Raw genomic sequence first — 16386 nt, 5'->3', positions numbered from 1 at the left:
GGTTACAGCTGGATCCGAGGAGGAAAACGCTTTGTGCGTGTGTGTGTGTGTGTGTGAAATGATGATGATGAAGATGATGAACAAACCTTCTCTCGCCTTCAGAAGCACGGTGTTGGCCACGATGTTCTCCAGCTCCATGGTGTCTTTATTCCTGGGTTGCAGCAGGGCACCGCAGGCCCAACCTCGTCGCCGGGTTGGCACTGTGTGTGTGTGTGTGTGTGTGTGTGTGTGTGTGTGTGTGTGTGTGTGTGTGTGTGTGTGTGTGTGTGTGTGTGTCCTCCCTGACTCCTCCCCTCCCCACGGTGGAACAATCTAACCCTGACTGACTCTCAGCTCGGTTTGTCTCCTTTCTTTTCTTTTCTTTTCTTTTCTTTTTCTTTTCTTTTCTTTTTTCTTTTCTTTTCTTTTCTCCTTTTTTCTTTTCTTTTTTCTTTTCCTCTCCTTTTTTTGTTCCCAAGCTCCTCCTCCTCCTACACGTCTCTTAGTGCTTCTACTCTACACAGACAGCTGTGTGTTTGTTACGCACTGGTTCTGGTTCAGGTTCTGGTTCGGGAGTTGGTGGAGATTAAAACCTTCACACTCTTACGTGCTGTTGGTGATTAAAGGCGTAAACTGTTGATGTTGGATGTATTTTATTTTAAACAGTAGCGCCATCGTGTGGACGAGATCTGAAATGACACGAATAGGCAGTTTTCCTTCTGTTAGTTGCCTCTACCTACCCCTCATACTGCTACTGTCATTATTCATGCATTTTCTCCTATTACTACTGAAATTATTATTATTATTATTATAATTATTATTATTATTATGGATCAAGCACAGAAGGGGCGTAAACACCTATTGTTATCGTTAGTTTTCTTATTATTATTCTTCCTCTTCTGCCATCAAAGTCAATGGCAAACCATAGAACCGTTGGTAGGAAAGTTATGAAATTTGGCACACATCTAGAGGCCAGTCTTATAAGTTACTATAGCAACTTTGGTGTGTTTAGCTCAAACCCTCTAAACACCAGTCCAAAACAAATTCTAGTACTTGAGGGGCAGCTTGGCATACAATATGTTTGGGTGCTAATATCAGAATCAGAATCAGAACCAGCACCACAGTGACACACACACACTCACACACACACACACACACACACACACACACACACACACACACACACACACACACACACACACACACACACACACAGACATTTCGCAACGTTTCGTGACAGCGCCACCTAGTGGCCACGAGATTTTCACGTTAAGTACAGTATTTTACGAATGCAATGCCATATCGCTACGAAACCTGGTATGGTTCATCAGCGGCATGTTCTGAGCGCATCTGATAGGCTTGACCCCGGAATCGCTGCTTGCAGCTATTATTATTATTATTATTATTATTATTATTATTATTATTATTATTATTATTATTATTATTTTCTGCAGTCGTCGTATTTCTTGAGCTCTGACAGTAGGGGGCGCTGTAACAAACTGAGCAGCCCTATGTAGGGTCCCTGTGTAGGGAGCACACCGTTATTTGGTATTGTGACTCGGTTAAAAGGCAGGCACTTATTTCCAGGGATTTCAGGGCAGCGTAACAGATATTGCGTCATCGGAGAGGCGTGGCCTATTTGATAATCTGCGTAGGTCAACGTTCATGCGCAGATATGTAGGAAAGCCGTTTGCATAAATTGCTTCAGATAACGTTATTTGTTATTTTGGTGTTTTTTTTTCTTTTTAAATTATATTCATACTGTTACAACTTAAGATAACCTTTCCGCAGTCGCGAGTGTTTCGTGACATTCATACTAATAAAATACCTGTCCTGATCTCAGGTGTTTTATGTCAAATTACATGAACAGTTATAACATCAGATACCTGTCCTGATCTCAGGTGTTTCATGTCAAATTACATTAACAGTTATAACATCAGATATCTGTCCTGATCTCACGTGTTTCATGTCAAATTACATTAACACCGTTATAACATCAGATACCTGTCCTGATCTCAGGTGTTTCATGTCAAATTACATTAACAGTTATAACTTCAGATACCTGTCCTGATCGTTCCATGTTTGCAATATACTATTCACTTATGGTATGTCCATTTCACTGCAATAAGCTTACTGACTTCATATCAATTCTATCATGAGTTCTATCACACAAGACAAATCTGCAGTTTAACCTCAGATTTTATCCATCATCATACTTTTCCACAGCCCACCGCTTGTGAAGAAAGCCCTGAAGAAAGCCCTTTCATACTAAATTTAATTTACACAAAAAGAACATGTTGTTTCATTATGTTTGAAGGACTGGTTGTTCCGGGCTTACAGGATCTTCTGATGTACTATCTCCCAAATCATCACTTTTCTGAAGAGTGGAATGTCACACTACAGAGAAAGAGACAGATGAATCAGGAGCATAATAAAATGTTTGAGGATTAAATGTGAACAGGAGCACCGTTGTACCTGTCTGAATGTGAATAGCTTTCCTTGAGAAAGGAAGTCTGCATATTTACAGACAAAAACACCACAGTCATTGCCATTCATCTGTTTAGGAATTGCCTAGACACAATAGCAGAACATTTAGTCTTAAAATGACACCTAATTCAGAGAAGACCCATATAATTAATTATATGGTGACATACAAAAGTTCTCATTCGGCCGATGGTCCATCTGGAAGCCTCCTTTATTGATGCATCCTTTATTGACCCTGTGCTCCTTTTGTTAGGTAAGTTCTGTTAAATAAAACATCTGGATATCTGAGTATGCAAAGATGAATGATCAAGCCACAGAATAACAGTTCAATTCAATTCAAGTTTATTTGTATAGCGCTTTTTACAATTGACATTGTCTCAAAGCAGCTTTACAGAACATAAACATACAGTAGAAGAAAGGTTAATATAACAGCAAAAATAAGAAGACACTCACAACAACATGACTGATATCATCATGTCTCTGAGTCATTGAGTCATAGCACTGTATGGTCTGGGATTTAAAATCAATTACCTGGTGGTTAGAAGCAATATAGGCAAGTTAAAGACAAAAATATTGTTTTACACTTTTCAAAAACATGTAAATATTAAAACAATGCATCCCAACTTATATATGACTTACAGCCAAAGCCCAGTACATGAATAGGTGCAAAGGAACAAATACAAGATCCAAGACGAAGAGGTCCTGAGTTTTTGTCCAGTTCTTCACTGCCGCATGGCCTTCACCACTCTGAAGCTTTGGGTAGAAAAAAGTGCTGTGAGAGGAGACTTTATGGCTCCCAGCTGATCACTGTTTCTCTTCATTAGCAAGGACAAATAGAAGTTGATAACCTTGAAAAGAGAAGAGGGGGAAAAAATAATGCATGACGTTGGTGACATCCAGCATTAGTGCTTTATGATCAACGATTGATGCTATTGGAATCGAATTGGTTGTTAAATCTGTGTCAATACCCAGCCCTAATGTGCAGTGCAGAATCAATTTATTCATTTTTATACAAATTTTTTATAAAATATTGAGGACAAACCTTTATTCCCCCATTTTCTTTATAAAATTGTAGTGATGCATTATTCCCAATAAACCAAGGCATATCAAGTAAATAGTCAATTTATTTTTCTAACTTTTACCTTGTCATTAAGCCAGCAACCCTCCTTCAGTGTGGCCAAGTCACCCTGTGTAATACACGGTTTGAAGGCTTTGCTGATCACCACGTTTGGGTCTGGTAGTGCCAGAATATCCTTCACCTCTGATGCCATGTCTACACATAAACAGAACAGAAAAACAGAAAAACTTAATAAACAAGCTAAAATAATCTTGACATTTCACCATCATTCATACATATGTGTGTATGTATGTATGCATGTATATATATATATATATATATATATATATATATATATATGCATACATGCATACATACACACACACACACACACACACACACACACACACACACAAACACTGTATATATATAAAATATATAAATAATTTAATTTCATCTCTGACAGCCTAGGTAAGTGCTCACTACGGGACAAATAAGAACATCTGTCACCATCTGTCACCGGGTCTCATTCACTAAGCAACGCAGAAATTTGTGCATGAAATCTGTGTATAAATATTTTCATGAACAAATCATGTGTCATCAATAACTTTGATTCTTAAATTTATTCTAAATTTACTGGAAAATGTAGGAACTAATAAAAATAAATTGAATACTCTTGATGGCCTTATAAACATGTTGAGATGAAAATTATTAGTGAACGTGACCCAATGTTCCCACTGTTTTAAAAGTACATTAAGTCGTGCAGCTATTTTAGTAAATATTAAGTACAATTTTAAAAAAAAGAGAAATTGCTTTTTATTTCAAATTTTTTTTGTATATCGATCACTTTTAAAAATGTTTTCCTGTCTACATATTATGTAAACTGTATATAAAGCCATGCTAATGTAATACTTACCTTTCTACACATCGGACATAAAGTTTTGCTGGGTGATCCACATGGAACCTTTTTCTTCTTGTGTATTCATGTTCAGTATGCTGCAGAACAAAAGAAAATAAAACTTAAACTAAATTAAATATGTTTTGGGCCAGGCACTAACATTTATTTGTGAGTGAACAAGCAATTCATACATTGCCCTCCATAAGTATTGGCGCAGTAAAGACAAAATTGCTCTGTTAGCTGTGGTGTCAAGACATTTATAAATATGATTAAAATATTAATATGAGGAAGAAGTACAGAATGTCACATTTTATTATCGTCTGTTTCAACACAAAATGCTTTAATTACTTTTAAAATGGTCAACCCCCTGCCTAATGTGAGCATAAGTATTGGAACAGTTTAACAACATAAATGTAAAAGCTAATATTTTATTGTGAATCCCTTGCAATCTGTTACAGGAGTGAGTCTGTGACCCATAGACATCACCAGACTCTTGGTTTCACACTTTGAAATGCTTTGCCAGGCCTTTAATACAGCTATTTTCAACTGTGCTTGTCTGGGGAGTTTCTGCGTTAAGTCTCCTCTTCAACTGGTGAAATGCTTGTTCAATAGGATTTAAACCTGTAGATTGACTTGGAATGTTCTGAAAAAGATAGAAACCACTGGCGAGCTTCGGCAACGGACAACGACCAGGAAAGCCGAGAAGATCAACAGCACTTGATGACAGACAAATGAAAAAAAAATTCTAAAATAAAATCACATTAAAATCAGTAAAATCACATTAAACAAGCAACTGTTAAATTGGCTGTATGAAAGCTCTGGAAAAGTGTGAAACCATGAGTCTGGTGATGTCTAAGTGTCACAGACTCGCTCCTGTGATTGCTGGCAAGGGATTTACAATTAAATATTAGCTTTTACATTTATTTAAGCCGTCCCAATACTTATGCTCACATTAGGCAGAGGGATGAAATTCTGATGAAAAGTGCTGAAAGTGCCGTACTGCTTAGTTGGTAAAGCATTTTGTGTTGAAACTGTTAATAATAAAATGTGACATTCTGTACTTCTGCCTCATATTAATATGTCTTGGCACCACAGGTAACAGAACGATTTTGTCTTTACCGTTCCAATACTTATGAACGGCACTGTATATAAATTCGTTGAATGACTGCAGAAACCCTGTTTCCCTGCATTTAAAAAAAAAAGATTGAATGTTTTATGCTCAAATGGTACAAATGAGTTATGTAGACAAATATAAACTGTGCAAATATATGATTTTTTTACATTTTAAAGGCACACTATATACCTTTTTTACAACATTTACATAATGGATTTGAAGAGGTGTTCGTGGTGTACTTAACCATGTTTTTGTCTTTTGTCCTGAATCAGTACGGTACACCTGTAATCTTTTAAGTGTTTACGTATTCATATTATACTATTTAAGACCAAGTGAGATGTTCCTTCGCTAGATGCATACAATTTTATTTATTACCCACTAGCGTCGCAAAAATTACATAGTGTACCTTTAAACATTTTTGGCACTAAAGGGTTACAGTAGTTCACCCAAAAATGAAATTTCTGTCATTTACTCACCCTTACGCATGGAATTCATAACCAGTGTGGTGAACAAAATGTGTAGCGATACAGTACATACCAAATCATCTGTTGTGGTTGTCTTCTTGTAGTTCTTTCCATGCTGACAAGCATACAGTATATCACCCTTCTTTTCACAGAGACATGTTCTGAATAATCTTCTACTTTCCATAGACATCGTAGTGTCACTTTCTGTTTTTTTTGTGACTGCCATCAGACCTGTTATGAGGAAAAATACCATTATGGTACAGGCACAGCTTGAATAAATAAATGTATTGCTCACTGTTAGTTAATGCTTTAACTGTTATTAAATGAGAACTTGTTGTAAAGTGTTACCCTCTGCTACCTATTATCTTCCTACACTGCATTTAATGTCATTTGACATGAAACAACTGAGATCAGGACAGGTAACTGAAGTTAAAACTGTTAATGTAATTTAATATGAAACACCTGAGATCAGGACAGGTATCTGAAGTTATAACTGTTAATGTAATTTAATATGAAACACCTGAGATCAGGACAGGTATCTGATGTTATAACTGTTCATGTAATTTGACATGAAACACCTGAGATCAGGACAGGTATCTGATGTTATAACTGTTAATGTAATATGACATGAAACACCTGAGATCAGGACAGGTATCTGATGTTATAACTGTTCATGTAATTTGACATGAAACACCTGAGATCAGGACAGGTATCTGATGTTATAACTGTTCATGTAATTTGACATGAAACACCTGAGATCAGGACAGGTATCTGATGTTATAACTGTTCATGTAATTTGACATGAAACACCTGAGATCAGGACAGGTATCTGATGTTATAACTGTTCATGTAATTTGACATGAAACACCTGAGATCAGGACAGGTATCTGATGTTATAACTGTTAATGTAATATGACATGAAACACCTGAGATCAGGACAGGTATCTGAAGTTATAACTGTGTTAATGTAATTTGACATGAAACACCTGAGATCAGGACAGGTATCTGATGTTATAACTGTGTTAATGTAATTTGACATGAAACACCTGAGATCAGGACAGGTATCTGATGTTATAACTGTTAATGTAATTTGACATGAAACACCTGAGATCAGGACAGGTATCTGATGTTATAACTGTGTTAATGTAATTTGACATGAAACACCTGAGATCAGGACAGGTATCTGATGTTATAACTGTGTTAATGTAATTTGACATGAAACACCTGAGATCAGGACAGGTATCTGATGTTATAACTGTGTTAATGTAATTTGACATGAAACACCTGAGATACATATTTTGAAATTTGTTGAGATCCAGTCTGATAGAAACAAAGTATATTAATAAAGTATTCAAGAATAAAGAGGTTTATTACTTTGGTCTCCATGATCTTTTTATTTATATTTATTCAGTATAACTTATCTGTGGAGAGATACACAGGCTATACAAAAAAAAGCTTTGCTTTTATTTCTCCTTCATTATCCATCTAAGATGATTCTGGGATTGGAAATGCCCGCGCAAATGAAACAGCTTTCTGCGCATGATCGGTGACCTGTTTTTTTTTTTTATTTTTTTATTTTTTTTTTAAAGAGGGCGTTTCCCAAGACCTCCGGAAACACGCCCACTTTACGTCGTGGAACGAAAGCCCTGGAATTTAGTGCCTGCCTCGGTGAAAAGGCATTTCCGCTTTCTCAGCTACGCGGTCTGAAAGTTGCACGTGCGTTAGCGTTTGTTTATTCCTGATTGTGAAGAAAATCGCAGCGATGGTTAAAAGAGCAAGTAAACGGAACACGTTCAATTACAATGTGAACAGAAAGAAATTAAAAAAGAATATGATAAAAAAGCAAAGGCCGAGGATTGAATGGTAAGAAAAAAAAAGTGTCGGTGTTTATCGGTGTGTTTACCCGTTAGCTTAGCATACTTTAGCATAGCATACTGTAGCTTAGCATACTGTAGCTTAGCAAGCTGAATGAACGGCTGCTTTAATAAGTGTTTGTGGTTATAAAACTGTAAGTGTTTTAGCTCCATAAGACTGTGCGATATGATTCTATATATCGATATCGTGAGAAATTATGCCACGATATTATTTTCTGCGATATCAAATATAAAAATATATTATTTATCTTTATCATTAAAACAGATAAGACAGACGATTTGATCATCCTGTACTACTCGTGTTTGACCAATTAAATGCTCTCAAGAACACGTATGCCCCGCCCATGTGGGCGTGGCTTATGTTGGAATAACACCTTGTTTGTTTCTTTAGCATGTTTTCGCACACACACACACACACACACACACTATTCCCTTTTTTATACATTTGTTTTTGTTTTCTGTAAAGCGATCAGATCCGGAAAGCTTGGAATCCCCACAAAACAGCCAAGCAGAACATGCGGGACATGGGCTTGGCGTTCGGGAGCAGGCGAGTTTCTCCTACCACGAGCAAGGCGAGAACGTGTTTCTGTTCTTATTACATCATTTTTTTTATCACTGTGTTCTACTTCTTACGTCTGTGTTTCTTTGATTTACAGGCAGGTGTCGAACCCGTGGCTCGAGTCCTCAAACCCTATGTTGTCAGAGGTGTGTTGTTTAAATGAGGTTCAGTTTTTACCTTCGCTCATGTAGGAAATCTCTAGAGTTTAATTTAATGAATAGAACACTGAACAGCAAAGGGTTTATGTTCCTTCTCATAAGAAGTTAAATCAATTCTTTCAGGTTCATGCACTTAAACATCAGTTTGCTATCGTATCATTTATGGGTTTTTCTGCATAGTTGTTAAACTTTGAAAGAGCTGTTTTTGCTTTTTTAATGAGATGTTTTTTTATAAAATTTTTATTAATATCTATATTTAATATGAAACATCCACCGAAGCCGATTACGACAATTAACGTAAATAACGTAAATAGTTTCTGTGATACGTTTGCTGTACAAGCGGTGGTTACTAAAGAAACGATAGCACGTTACAGTCCAATGTTACTCAACACCTTCTGAACAATTAGAATCGAGCATTCACGAGCGAGTGCAAATGACTGGAACCATTTCTTCCTGACATCTCGAGTTGTTTTAATAATTATTTACTTCCCGTTAGCTGAAATTCTGCATACACCTGCTTTAAGTATTAAGGTCTCGATACGTAAATAATTAAGGAGACGATTAGAAAGAAATGTTTGTTCATAGGATTGCGGGTAAAATGTCTTTTTCTTTCTTTGCTTCTTCAACCAGAAATGGAAGAAGAGGCCAATCTGCCGAGGAAGGACACCACGACCTGCTCGACCGATCTCATCGAATTCGTTCAGCACATGATCCGTGAACACGGCGAAGACTACAAGGTAAGAGGTGGCCATGCGTCGAGCCGTAAACCAGCCGATGCGTCTCACGGTGTCTCACGGTGTTGTTGGGTCTCATTACAGGCCATGGCGAGGGATGAGAAGAACTACTATCAAGACACACCCAAACAAATCAAGAGGAAAGTGGACTTGTATAAGCGTTGTCATGCCGATGAGCACGCCGTTTTCCTCGACTCGTTAAAGGCCCAGACGTCATCGTGAACAAAATTCTTACATCCAGATGGAAATTAGAAACGGCCTGCAGACGGACGACGGCTTCGTTGTGCATTGTGGTGTATATAATGTAAAAAAATTTTTTTTTTGGAGTGATCCTGTTCTGCTCTACTGTCTGTTGTCAGTTTACATAAGATTATATATGTACAAAAAACATTAAAGTTTTTCTGACATCAACTGTTTTTTTTTTCTCTCGGTTTTAAAAAATACAAAATGAGATTTTTCCTCCAGATTTTCCTTTTATATTCATGGCTCATGTTCATCCTGAAGTTTTCACTTCTCCTGCTCTCTGAGATGCTTTTCTGCTCAGCTCGGTGGTAGAGAGTGCTGCATGGAGTTCCTGTAGGGTTCCTGTCAGATCGTGCCGGTCCACTTGTTCTCTGAGGTGCACATGTTCTCTCCCCGCAGCAGAACTTCCTCTTACTGAATGTTTTTTGTTTTTTTCATACCACTCTATCGTTACGTTCACACTTACAGCGATAAAGTGACCGGAGATCGTGGCTTCGGCCAGCATCTTGACTAGATGTGGGCGTGTCCAAATATGAAGCGCCTCGGTGGACCAATGGGAGCGAAGATGCAGATATATATCGAATTTTATACAAACACCAAATCTCCCTCCAGAAGATTTCATTTAAATGGCGAGAAAGTTGATTCGCTGTGACGTGGATCTGTAGTTGCTCTCACCTGATAATAAATGTTGTTACCATGGCAACTAGGAGTAGGAAAGCATACTGACTACTTCACGGTGCTTAAAATCGCGGTGCGTGTGAACGTAGGTTGTTTAGGTAGATTCGACCATTTCTGGCTGCATGACTGAGCAAGTGTACGTACAGATGTTCCTAATTAAAAAATAAAGCCTGAATTGTGCTCGATACTCGTTAGCAGTCTTATGTTTAAACAAACATTGGCAACACAGAGCTTCCCGATTAGCCATGTATGATAATTATTTATTTTTCTTTAATGAACTGTAATCTCCACAAAATATACTGCCTCTGCTTTAACAACATTATTTACATCTAGACAAACTTTCAACACACACACACACACACTGTACACAACACTATAAACGTGACAAAACGTGAGGAGTCATCTAACCGGAGTCATCAGTAGAACTTTCCTCATGGAAGTGTAAACGTCAACGTCGACTTGTGCGGCGAATGAGTCCTTATAGCTTCCACGGTATTCGTACTGCATACGAACCTGATACGACGTTAAGGTAACGAATCGAAATGTTTCTGAGGTATCGACTGTTAAAACACATTTCGTGCAGAATAGAAACAAGTGAACTAGCTCTAATACACACGTGCAGGTACGCCAAAAAACATTCCAAACACTACGCACGGGATGACGTTAGTATCCCGAACGTGGACACGTAACGTACGGATAAATGTAGAACTGCGGGTATGTGTGTGGAGGCCTGGGAAAACCCTCTGGAACATGACATTAACTTTTAAACTGTACAGAAGAAAAAAAACATCTCAAAACACAATGGGACATTCCTTACTGAATCGTACTACACACTGTACACAGTGCACCTTAACAATCGAGATTTTAAATTTATTACTTTTTAACATTTATTGCATGTCTTATTGCCTAAGATACTGCTGGAACCATCCATCCATCCGTACTGATCTTCCGTTAAAAACTGCACCGCTAATAAATTTCACACTGACGAGAAAAAAAAAAGTCCTGGTGCGACAGAAAAGTGTTATTACACGAAATAGTATGAGTTCTAATCCAGATGATAGGGGAAAGGCTTATATACTCTCCCTTGTCAATCAGAACAACACTAACCAATCATAGGTGTACATGCATTCCATGCCCCGCCCATCACAGAGTAACTCTTGTCAATCAGAACAACACTAGCCAATCACAGGCTTTTCTTCTGAGCGCTCTAATCCAAACGATTCATCGCTGGACTGAACTCCGTTCGCACTAACATTAATTCGGATTGATTCGCTATCGTTGATCTCCTTTTATCTTCTTTCTAGCAGCATCACAAACTTCATGAGAGATTGCGTAGGCTTACGTCTGAGCGTAGCTATCGCTAAACATTAACGAAGCGTGAAATTCAGAATGGGAGGTCTTTGAAGATAGCTAGCAAGGTTTAGCTGGAATTGCAGTGAAACGAAGGTATCTCTGTTTCAGTCATGTGACGGGTTTCTTGTAGAATCCATATTTGTGATCGTTAGAATGGAACATAACAACGCGGTAGAGCTAAAAGTATGTAGAAAGACTGAGTTTTTTCAGAATATAGCAAGATATATCCAGTGGGTTTTCCCAGTCTGCCACACATTCATTACACATGTTATAATAGTTTATAGTATTGTTTAAGCAACAATAAAATGGCGTCACTTTCAGTCCTCGCAATCCTGCTGAGAATCAGCGAGAACTCACAACAACACCTTTGATTGTATCAAGCTTTTTCGTCCTGAGACTTCGTCGTTATCCTACAGATCCCTAATACACATTGATTTATTTATTTGTAATTACCCTTTTATTACCCATGATATCATGTTAGGTCAGGAGTGTTAAATTCAAAAAGCAAACAAGGTCCATTTCAGGCGAAAGGAAATTAAATGTTTGTTAGTTTAAAACCTTCCCTGAAGAGATCACAAATTTCCTTTGTTTCATGTTCTATATTTTCCTCTTCTGCTTTTGCTAGTTATGACGGACTCTAGCTGAGCTGATCGAGCTAGTTATGATCGGATTCTAGCTGGACGAGCAGATCTTGAAGGTTCTGGAGACTGCAGGACTCTGATTCTCCCACAGAGCTGAGCTGCAGAAGGAAGAGCTTCCTCTGATCCGCCACCGAGCCTAGAAAGAGAGCGTCTCGAAGCTCGGACACGCTCACAGCATCCAACTTGTCCTGAAACGGCGAAACAGGAAGCACGGTCATCATTTTGGGGTCGAGCTGTTAGAACGTTCGGATATTCATAGTGAAGAGACACGACTCCTGGTTCTTCGCTTGGTCTCTCTGGAGGAACAATCAGAACTGAGAACTTTTGAATCATTTGAAGAGTTTTCTAGCGTCATTTATTGTAAACTGTTATGTTAGCTAGCTTTATATATTGTTTGCTAGTTACAGTACATTCTAGGACAACTGAGAAGTTATGCTGCCTGTAAAATATCGTAATTACAACATGAACGCACACAAAGGATTTGGCACTTAACGTAAGGACCATGACAGAGAAATAATCATGTGACTAATACTTTAGAATTACAGAGTTATGACAGGAATCATTTGAATTTTAGCTGTAATGTAATGAAGTGAACGGTCCAGGCTGATCATAGTCACTCTAAAGGCAGAACACATGCTTTAATTCTCTGGATTTCACTTTATTTCTATTCTGGAGTGTTTACGAACAAATGCAGTACGATTCACTTGAATTTATTTACACCTTATTATGTTAGTAAATGTGTACTAAGGTGTCGTGGTCACCTGTTTGTTTCCCAGTATTACGACTGGAAGTCGTGTGTCGATGCTGAGAAGGCGGTGAAGTTCGTCTTTAGCCAGCGGGAGTCGGCTTCTGTCTGAGGAGTCTACCACGTACAACAAAACGTGTGCTCTGCTCAGGAAATCAGCCCAGTATGCCCGCAAGTCCTCGCTACCTCCAACTGACAAGAAAAACACACCTCGTCACACGGCGGAGTTTTACGCACCATCTTACTGACTTGCTTGTCAGCGGTGATGTTTCCACCTCGTCTTTATGCAGCAGGCTTTGATGTTCAGTTGTGGATGCTAAGTGAGAATTGATAACTAATCTAACATGAATGTATTACTATTAAAAACCATATGCAGGAAGGTGTGTGAAGGCGGAGGAACATTCGATATCCGCTTACTTTCTAGGAAGTCGAATTCGCAGACTGGCGTGTGGAGACGGATGAAGTTGAAGCCACGCGTTGGGGTGCACTTTCTTTTGCTAGCTGCTCCGTTTAGCTGCTGTAGAACGCTGCTTTTCCCAGCGCCGTCTAAGCCGAGTACGAGGACCTGCCTCTGTCTGCGCTCCTCTTCCTCCTGATGCCACATTTAAAGGACAAATGAAAACGGAATGACTTTAGCCTGTCAAATACGTTGCCTTCATTTGTTCATTCATTCATTCATTCGTTCAACTGGTGCTAATTTAGACAAGTCAATTCACAGATGCTTCTGAAAGGAGAATGAAACCAAAGAACCTGTAGGAAACCCACATGGACGTGTGGGGAACATGAAGAGCAACATTACAACCGTGTCAACGTGTCACTTTAGTCTGGCACCAACAAGCCTAGAAAACTGAGCAGCCATTTTGAGGACGGGTAGCGACGACTTCCTCATCTCATCACCGAACACAGCAAAAGCAGAAGAGGAAAATATAGAACAAAAAAACAAGAAATTTGTGTTCTCTTCAAAGAAGGTTTTAAACTAACAAACATTTCACTTCCTTTCGACTGAAATGGACCTTGTTTGCTTTTGTGTTTCTGAATTTAACACTCCTGACTCAATCCTTGGTAGTGGATCACTGAATTTCCTGCAAGTACTTTATTTCTTTTGGCAAATGATGCTTTGTTTTATTTAGTCACACTTTTATATATGTAATAAAAACAGAAATCGAGTCTTTGGTATTTGTTTCATAGTGAAGACTCTAACGTCACAGGAAAGGAAAAGAAAAATAAAGTAAGTAATAAAACACCATGAGGTGTTATGTTCAAGGACAACAATCCACGATGCACAGCGGTGTTACAGTTATGACACCTTTAATGATAACCTTGCAAAACTTCCCCAAAACGAGTTCCTTTTATCACAATAACAAACAGGTGCATTAATGCTTTCTTACATAAATGTCATTGCCCTTACAGAACATTTAATGTTATCACACTGAGAAAGTTACAGGTAGAACAGACAGTCTGCTTCAATACGATTTCAATTCAGAACCTTCTGACGTGACGACGTGACGTGACGTGAAAGTGACGTGACTCCATATATGATGATACTACTGAACTCTCAGGTTATATGCCAAGCCTTTCATGCACTTTGTCTATAGGATCATGTACAACTTTGCAACAGCCCTAAACTCCGCCCACTTCACTAACAAGTCACAGTCATGTCAGATTTAAATAATAGCTAAACTAATCCTTTATTAAAAATGCATACTTTTTATTTACTTATTTATTTCAGCTTGACTGTAAACCTGCCGTCCTGGTTTTACTGTTTATTTGTTAACTCAAACTTTTTTCTTATTTGCAGTCCTTAAAAAAAGGAAGCTTAATTCATGGGACGTTAATTAATGACGTCACAAAGTGAAACTCACCTGTTTTAACACCTACAACGTAAGACTCCGTCGTACAAATATAATATATAATAAATTATGAAAAAGTGTGATTTTAACATGTAAGTGCAGAATATTTACACTTGTTATTGTTATCATTATTATTAGCATTATTATCATCATCATCATAATCATTATTATTTGTATTATTATTATTATTATTATTAATATTATTATTATTATTATTATTATTATTATTATTATTATTATTATTACGCAATTTCAGCAGTAACCTGTTCAGAGGAAACGAACACAGACCTCGGTGAAGGCGCAGTAGTCTTCCGGTGTCCACACTCTTCTCTTATAGAACAGGTTTATGGCCATAAACACAGCGGCTCCGAAGGCGGCGGCGGCGGCCATTAGAGCCACGCGCACATCCCGGAGCAGGAACATGTCCGGTGCGCGTGCGGGCGAGACAGCTAACGAACACCGGCGGCACTGCGCGAGGCGGCGACACCACAACAACAACTACAGCAGCGACTTGTCTTCGCCTGCGGTTGCTGGAGCACGTGACCCACGTGTTTGCGTCTATAGGGAGGTGTTACTGCTCCTGCGGTGACCGGACAGCGGCGTGCTGAACCCGCAAATCACCTGATCATTAAACCACCAAAATAGGATTAAAAAAAAATAAACCAAAAGGAGACAGATAAATAAACAAAAGTATAAACTATATAAGAAAACTATATAAAAAATTATATAAAATATGAAAATATAGGAGGAGAAATATTGTATATACATATGCATAAATATACACATACATAAGTGTGTATGGTTTTTAAAGACTGTCCTTAAAGTGTCCATGTGCAGTATGGTGTGTTCAGCTGACCGCACGACCCCCTGGAAGGCTCGGCTGTCCCGCATGGGAAGTCATGTCCCGAACCAGGAAGTGATGCTCCCCGTCAGGACGCTCTCAATGTTGCAGGTGTAGAAAGTCTTTAGCACCTGAGAGGGTAATCTGAAGTCTCAGGTGGTACAGACGCTGCCGGGCCTTCTTCACCAGGGTGTTGATGTGACAGGACCAAGTCAGATCCTGTGTGATGTGAACACCTAGGTACCGGAAACTGTCCACTCTCTCCACTGGGGTCCCGTTGATGTTTAGCGGTTGGTATGACCGCGCCTGCTTTGTGCTGAAGTCCACTATCAAGTCTTTAGTCTTGCTGACGTTCAGGAGAAGATTGTTCTCCTGGCACCATCTCTGCAGGTTTTTAGTCTCCTGTAGGTAGGCCGTCTCGTCGTTGTTAGAGATCAGGCCCACCATAACAGTGTTGTCAGCAAACTTGATGATGGTGGTGGAGTTGGAAGTAGCCACACAGTCATAAGTGTACAGTGAGAACAGCAGGGGGCTCAGAACACAACCCTGGGGGTCTCCAGTGCTGAGAGTGAGGGTGGATGAGGTGTGTTTGCCCACAAGTACAGCTTGTGGTCTGTCTGTCAGGAAGTTGGAGATCCATTGACACAGTGGTAGGCCCAGGACCTCCAACTTAGAAGTGAGCATGGAGGGAATTATGGTGTTAAACGCTGAACA

The 16386-nt window shown here is 38.9% G+C and overlaps 3 protein-coding genes across 4 annotated transcripts in view; 1 reads left to right on the top strand and 2 right to left on the bottom strand.

Annotated features, from left to right (window-relative positions):
- grk6 (G protein-coupled receptor kinase 6) overlaps nt 1–564 on the bottom strand; it is a 33351-nt gene extending 32787 nt beyond the window's left edge. The window contains exon 1 of the mRNA XM_027177288.2: nt 87–564. Within this exon, the coding sequence (XP_027033089.2) occupies nt 87–138 (52 nt within the window). The 5' untranslated portion in view covers nt 139–564. The remainder of the gene's footprint in view (nt 1–86) is intronic.
- A 7067-nt stretch (nt 565–7631) lies between these two features.
- nop16 (NOP16 nucleolar protein homolog (yeast)) lies at nt 7632–9732 on the top strand. Its single transcript, XM_027177203.2, has 5 exons — nt 7632–7859; nt 8337–8442; nt 8527–8575; nt 9218–9324; nt 9406–9732. The coding sequence occupies exons 1-5, from the start codon at nt 7759–7761 to the stop codon at nt 9541–9543; spliced, it is 501 nt and encodes a 166-aa protein (XP_027033004.2). The 5' UTR covers nt 7632–7758; the 3' UTR covers nt 9544–9732.
- Nucleotides 9733–10481: 749 nt separating this feature from the next.
- arl10 (ADP-ribosylation factor-like 10) lies at nt 10482–15391 on the bottom strand. 2 transcript variants are annotated; one of them, XM_027177199.2, is made up of 4 exons: nt 15120–15391; nt 13399–13573; nt 12998–13173; nt 10482–12424 (listed from the first exon to the last, which is right to left on the bottom strand). In XM_027177199.2, exons 1-4 carry the CDS (start codon nt 15252–15254, stop codon nt 12251–12253), a joined length of 660 nt encoding a protein of 219 aa, XP_027033000.1. In that variant the 5' UTR covers nt 15255–15391; the 3' UTR covers nt 10482–12250. The 2 variants fall into 2 exon arrangements, with proteins under 2 accessions (XP_027033000.1, XP_027033001.1); XM_027177200.2 differs by having other exon boundaries at nt 12397–12532.
- Between the last annotated feature and the right edge of the window lie 995 nt (nt 15392–16386).

This window comes from Tachysurus fulvidraco, chromosome 21, assembly GCF_022655615.1.
Source record: "Tachysurus fulvidraco isolate hzauxx_2018 chromosome 21, HZAU_PFXX_2.0, whole genome shotgun sequence".
NCBI classification, from domain to species: Eukaryota; Metazoa; Chordata; class Actinopteri; order Siluriformes; family Bagridae; genus Tachysurus; species Tachysurus fulvidraco.
Note: the sequence above shows the minus strand (reverse complement) of the source record. Positions and strands in the feature narration are given on the sequence as shown.

Bases quoted from the DNA above. Each gene is read 5' to 3' on its own strand.
- arl10 (XM_027177199.2), bottom strand. From the start codon at position 15,254: ATGTTCCTGCTCCGGGATGTGCGCGTGGCTCTAATGGCCGCCGCCGCC. The intron at 13,174-13,398 runs GTAAGCGGATAT...TTTTCTTGTCAG, and splicing joins CGAATTCGACTTCCTAGAAA to TTGGAGGTAGCGAGGACTTG. The intron at 12,425-12,997 runs GTGACCACGACA...TCGCCGTTTCAG, and splicing joins TAATACTGGGAAACAAACAG to GACAAGTTGGATGCTGTGAG.
- nop16 (XM_027177203.2), top strand. From the start codon at position 7,759: ATGGTTAAAAGAGCAAGTAAACGGAACACGTTCAATTACAATGTGAAC. The intron at 8,443-8,526 runs GCGAGAACGTGT...TTTGATTTACAG, and splicing joins TTTCTCCTACCACGAGCAAG to GCAGGTGTCGAACCCGTGGC. The intron at 8,576-9,217 runs GTGTGTTGTTTA...TTCTTCAACCAG, and splicing joins CAAACCCTATGTTGTCAGAG to AAATGGAAGAAGAGGCCAAT.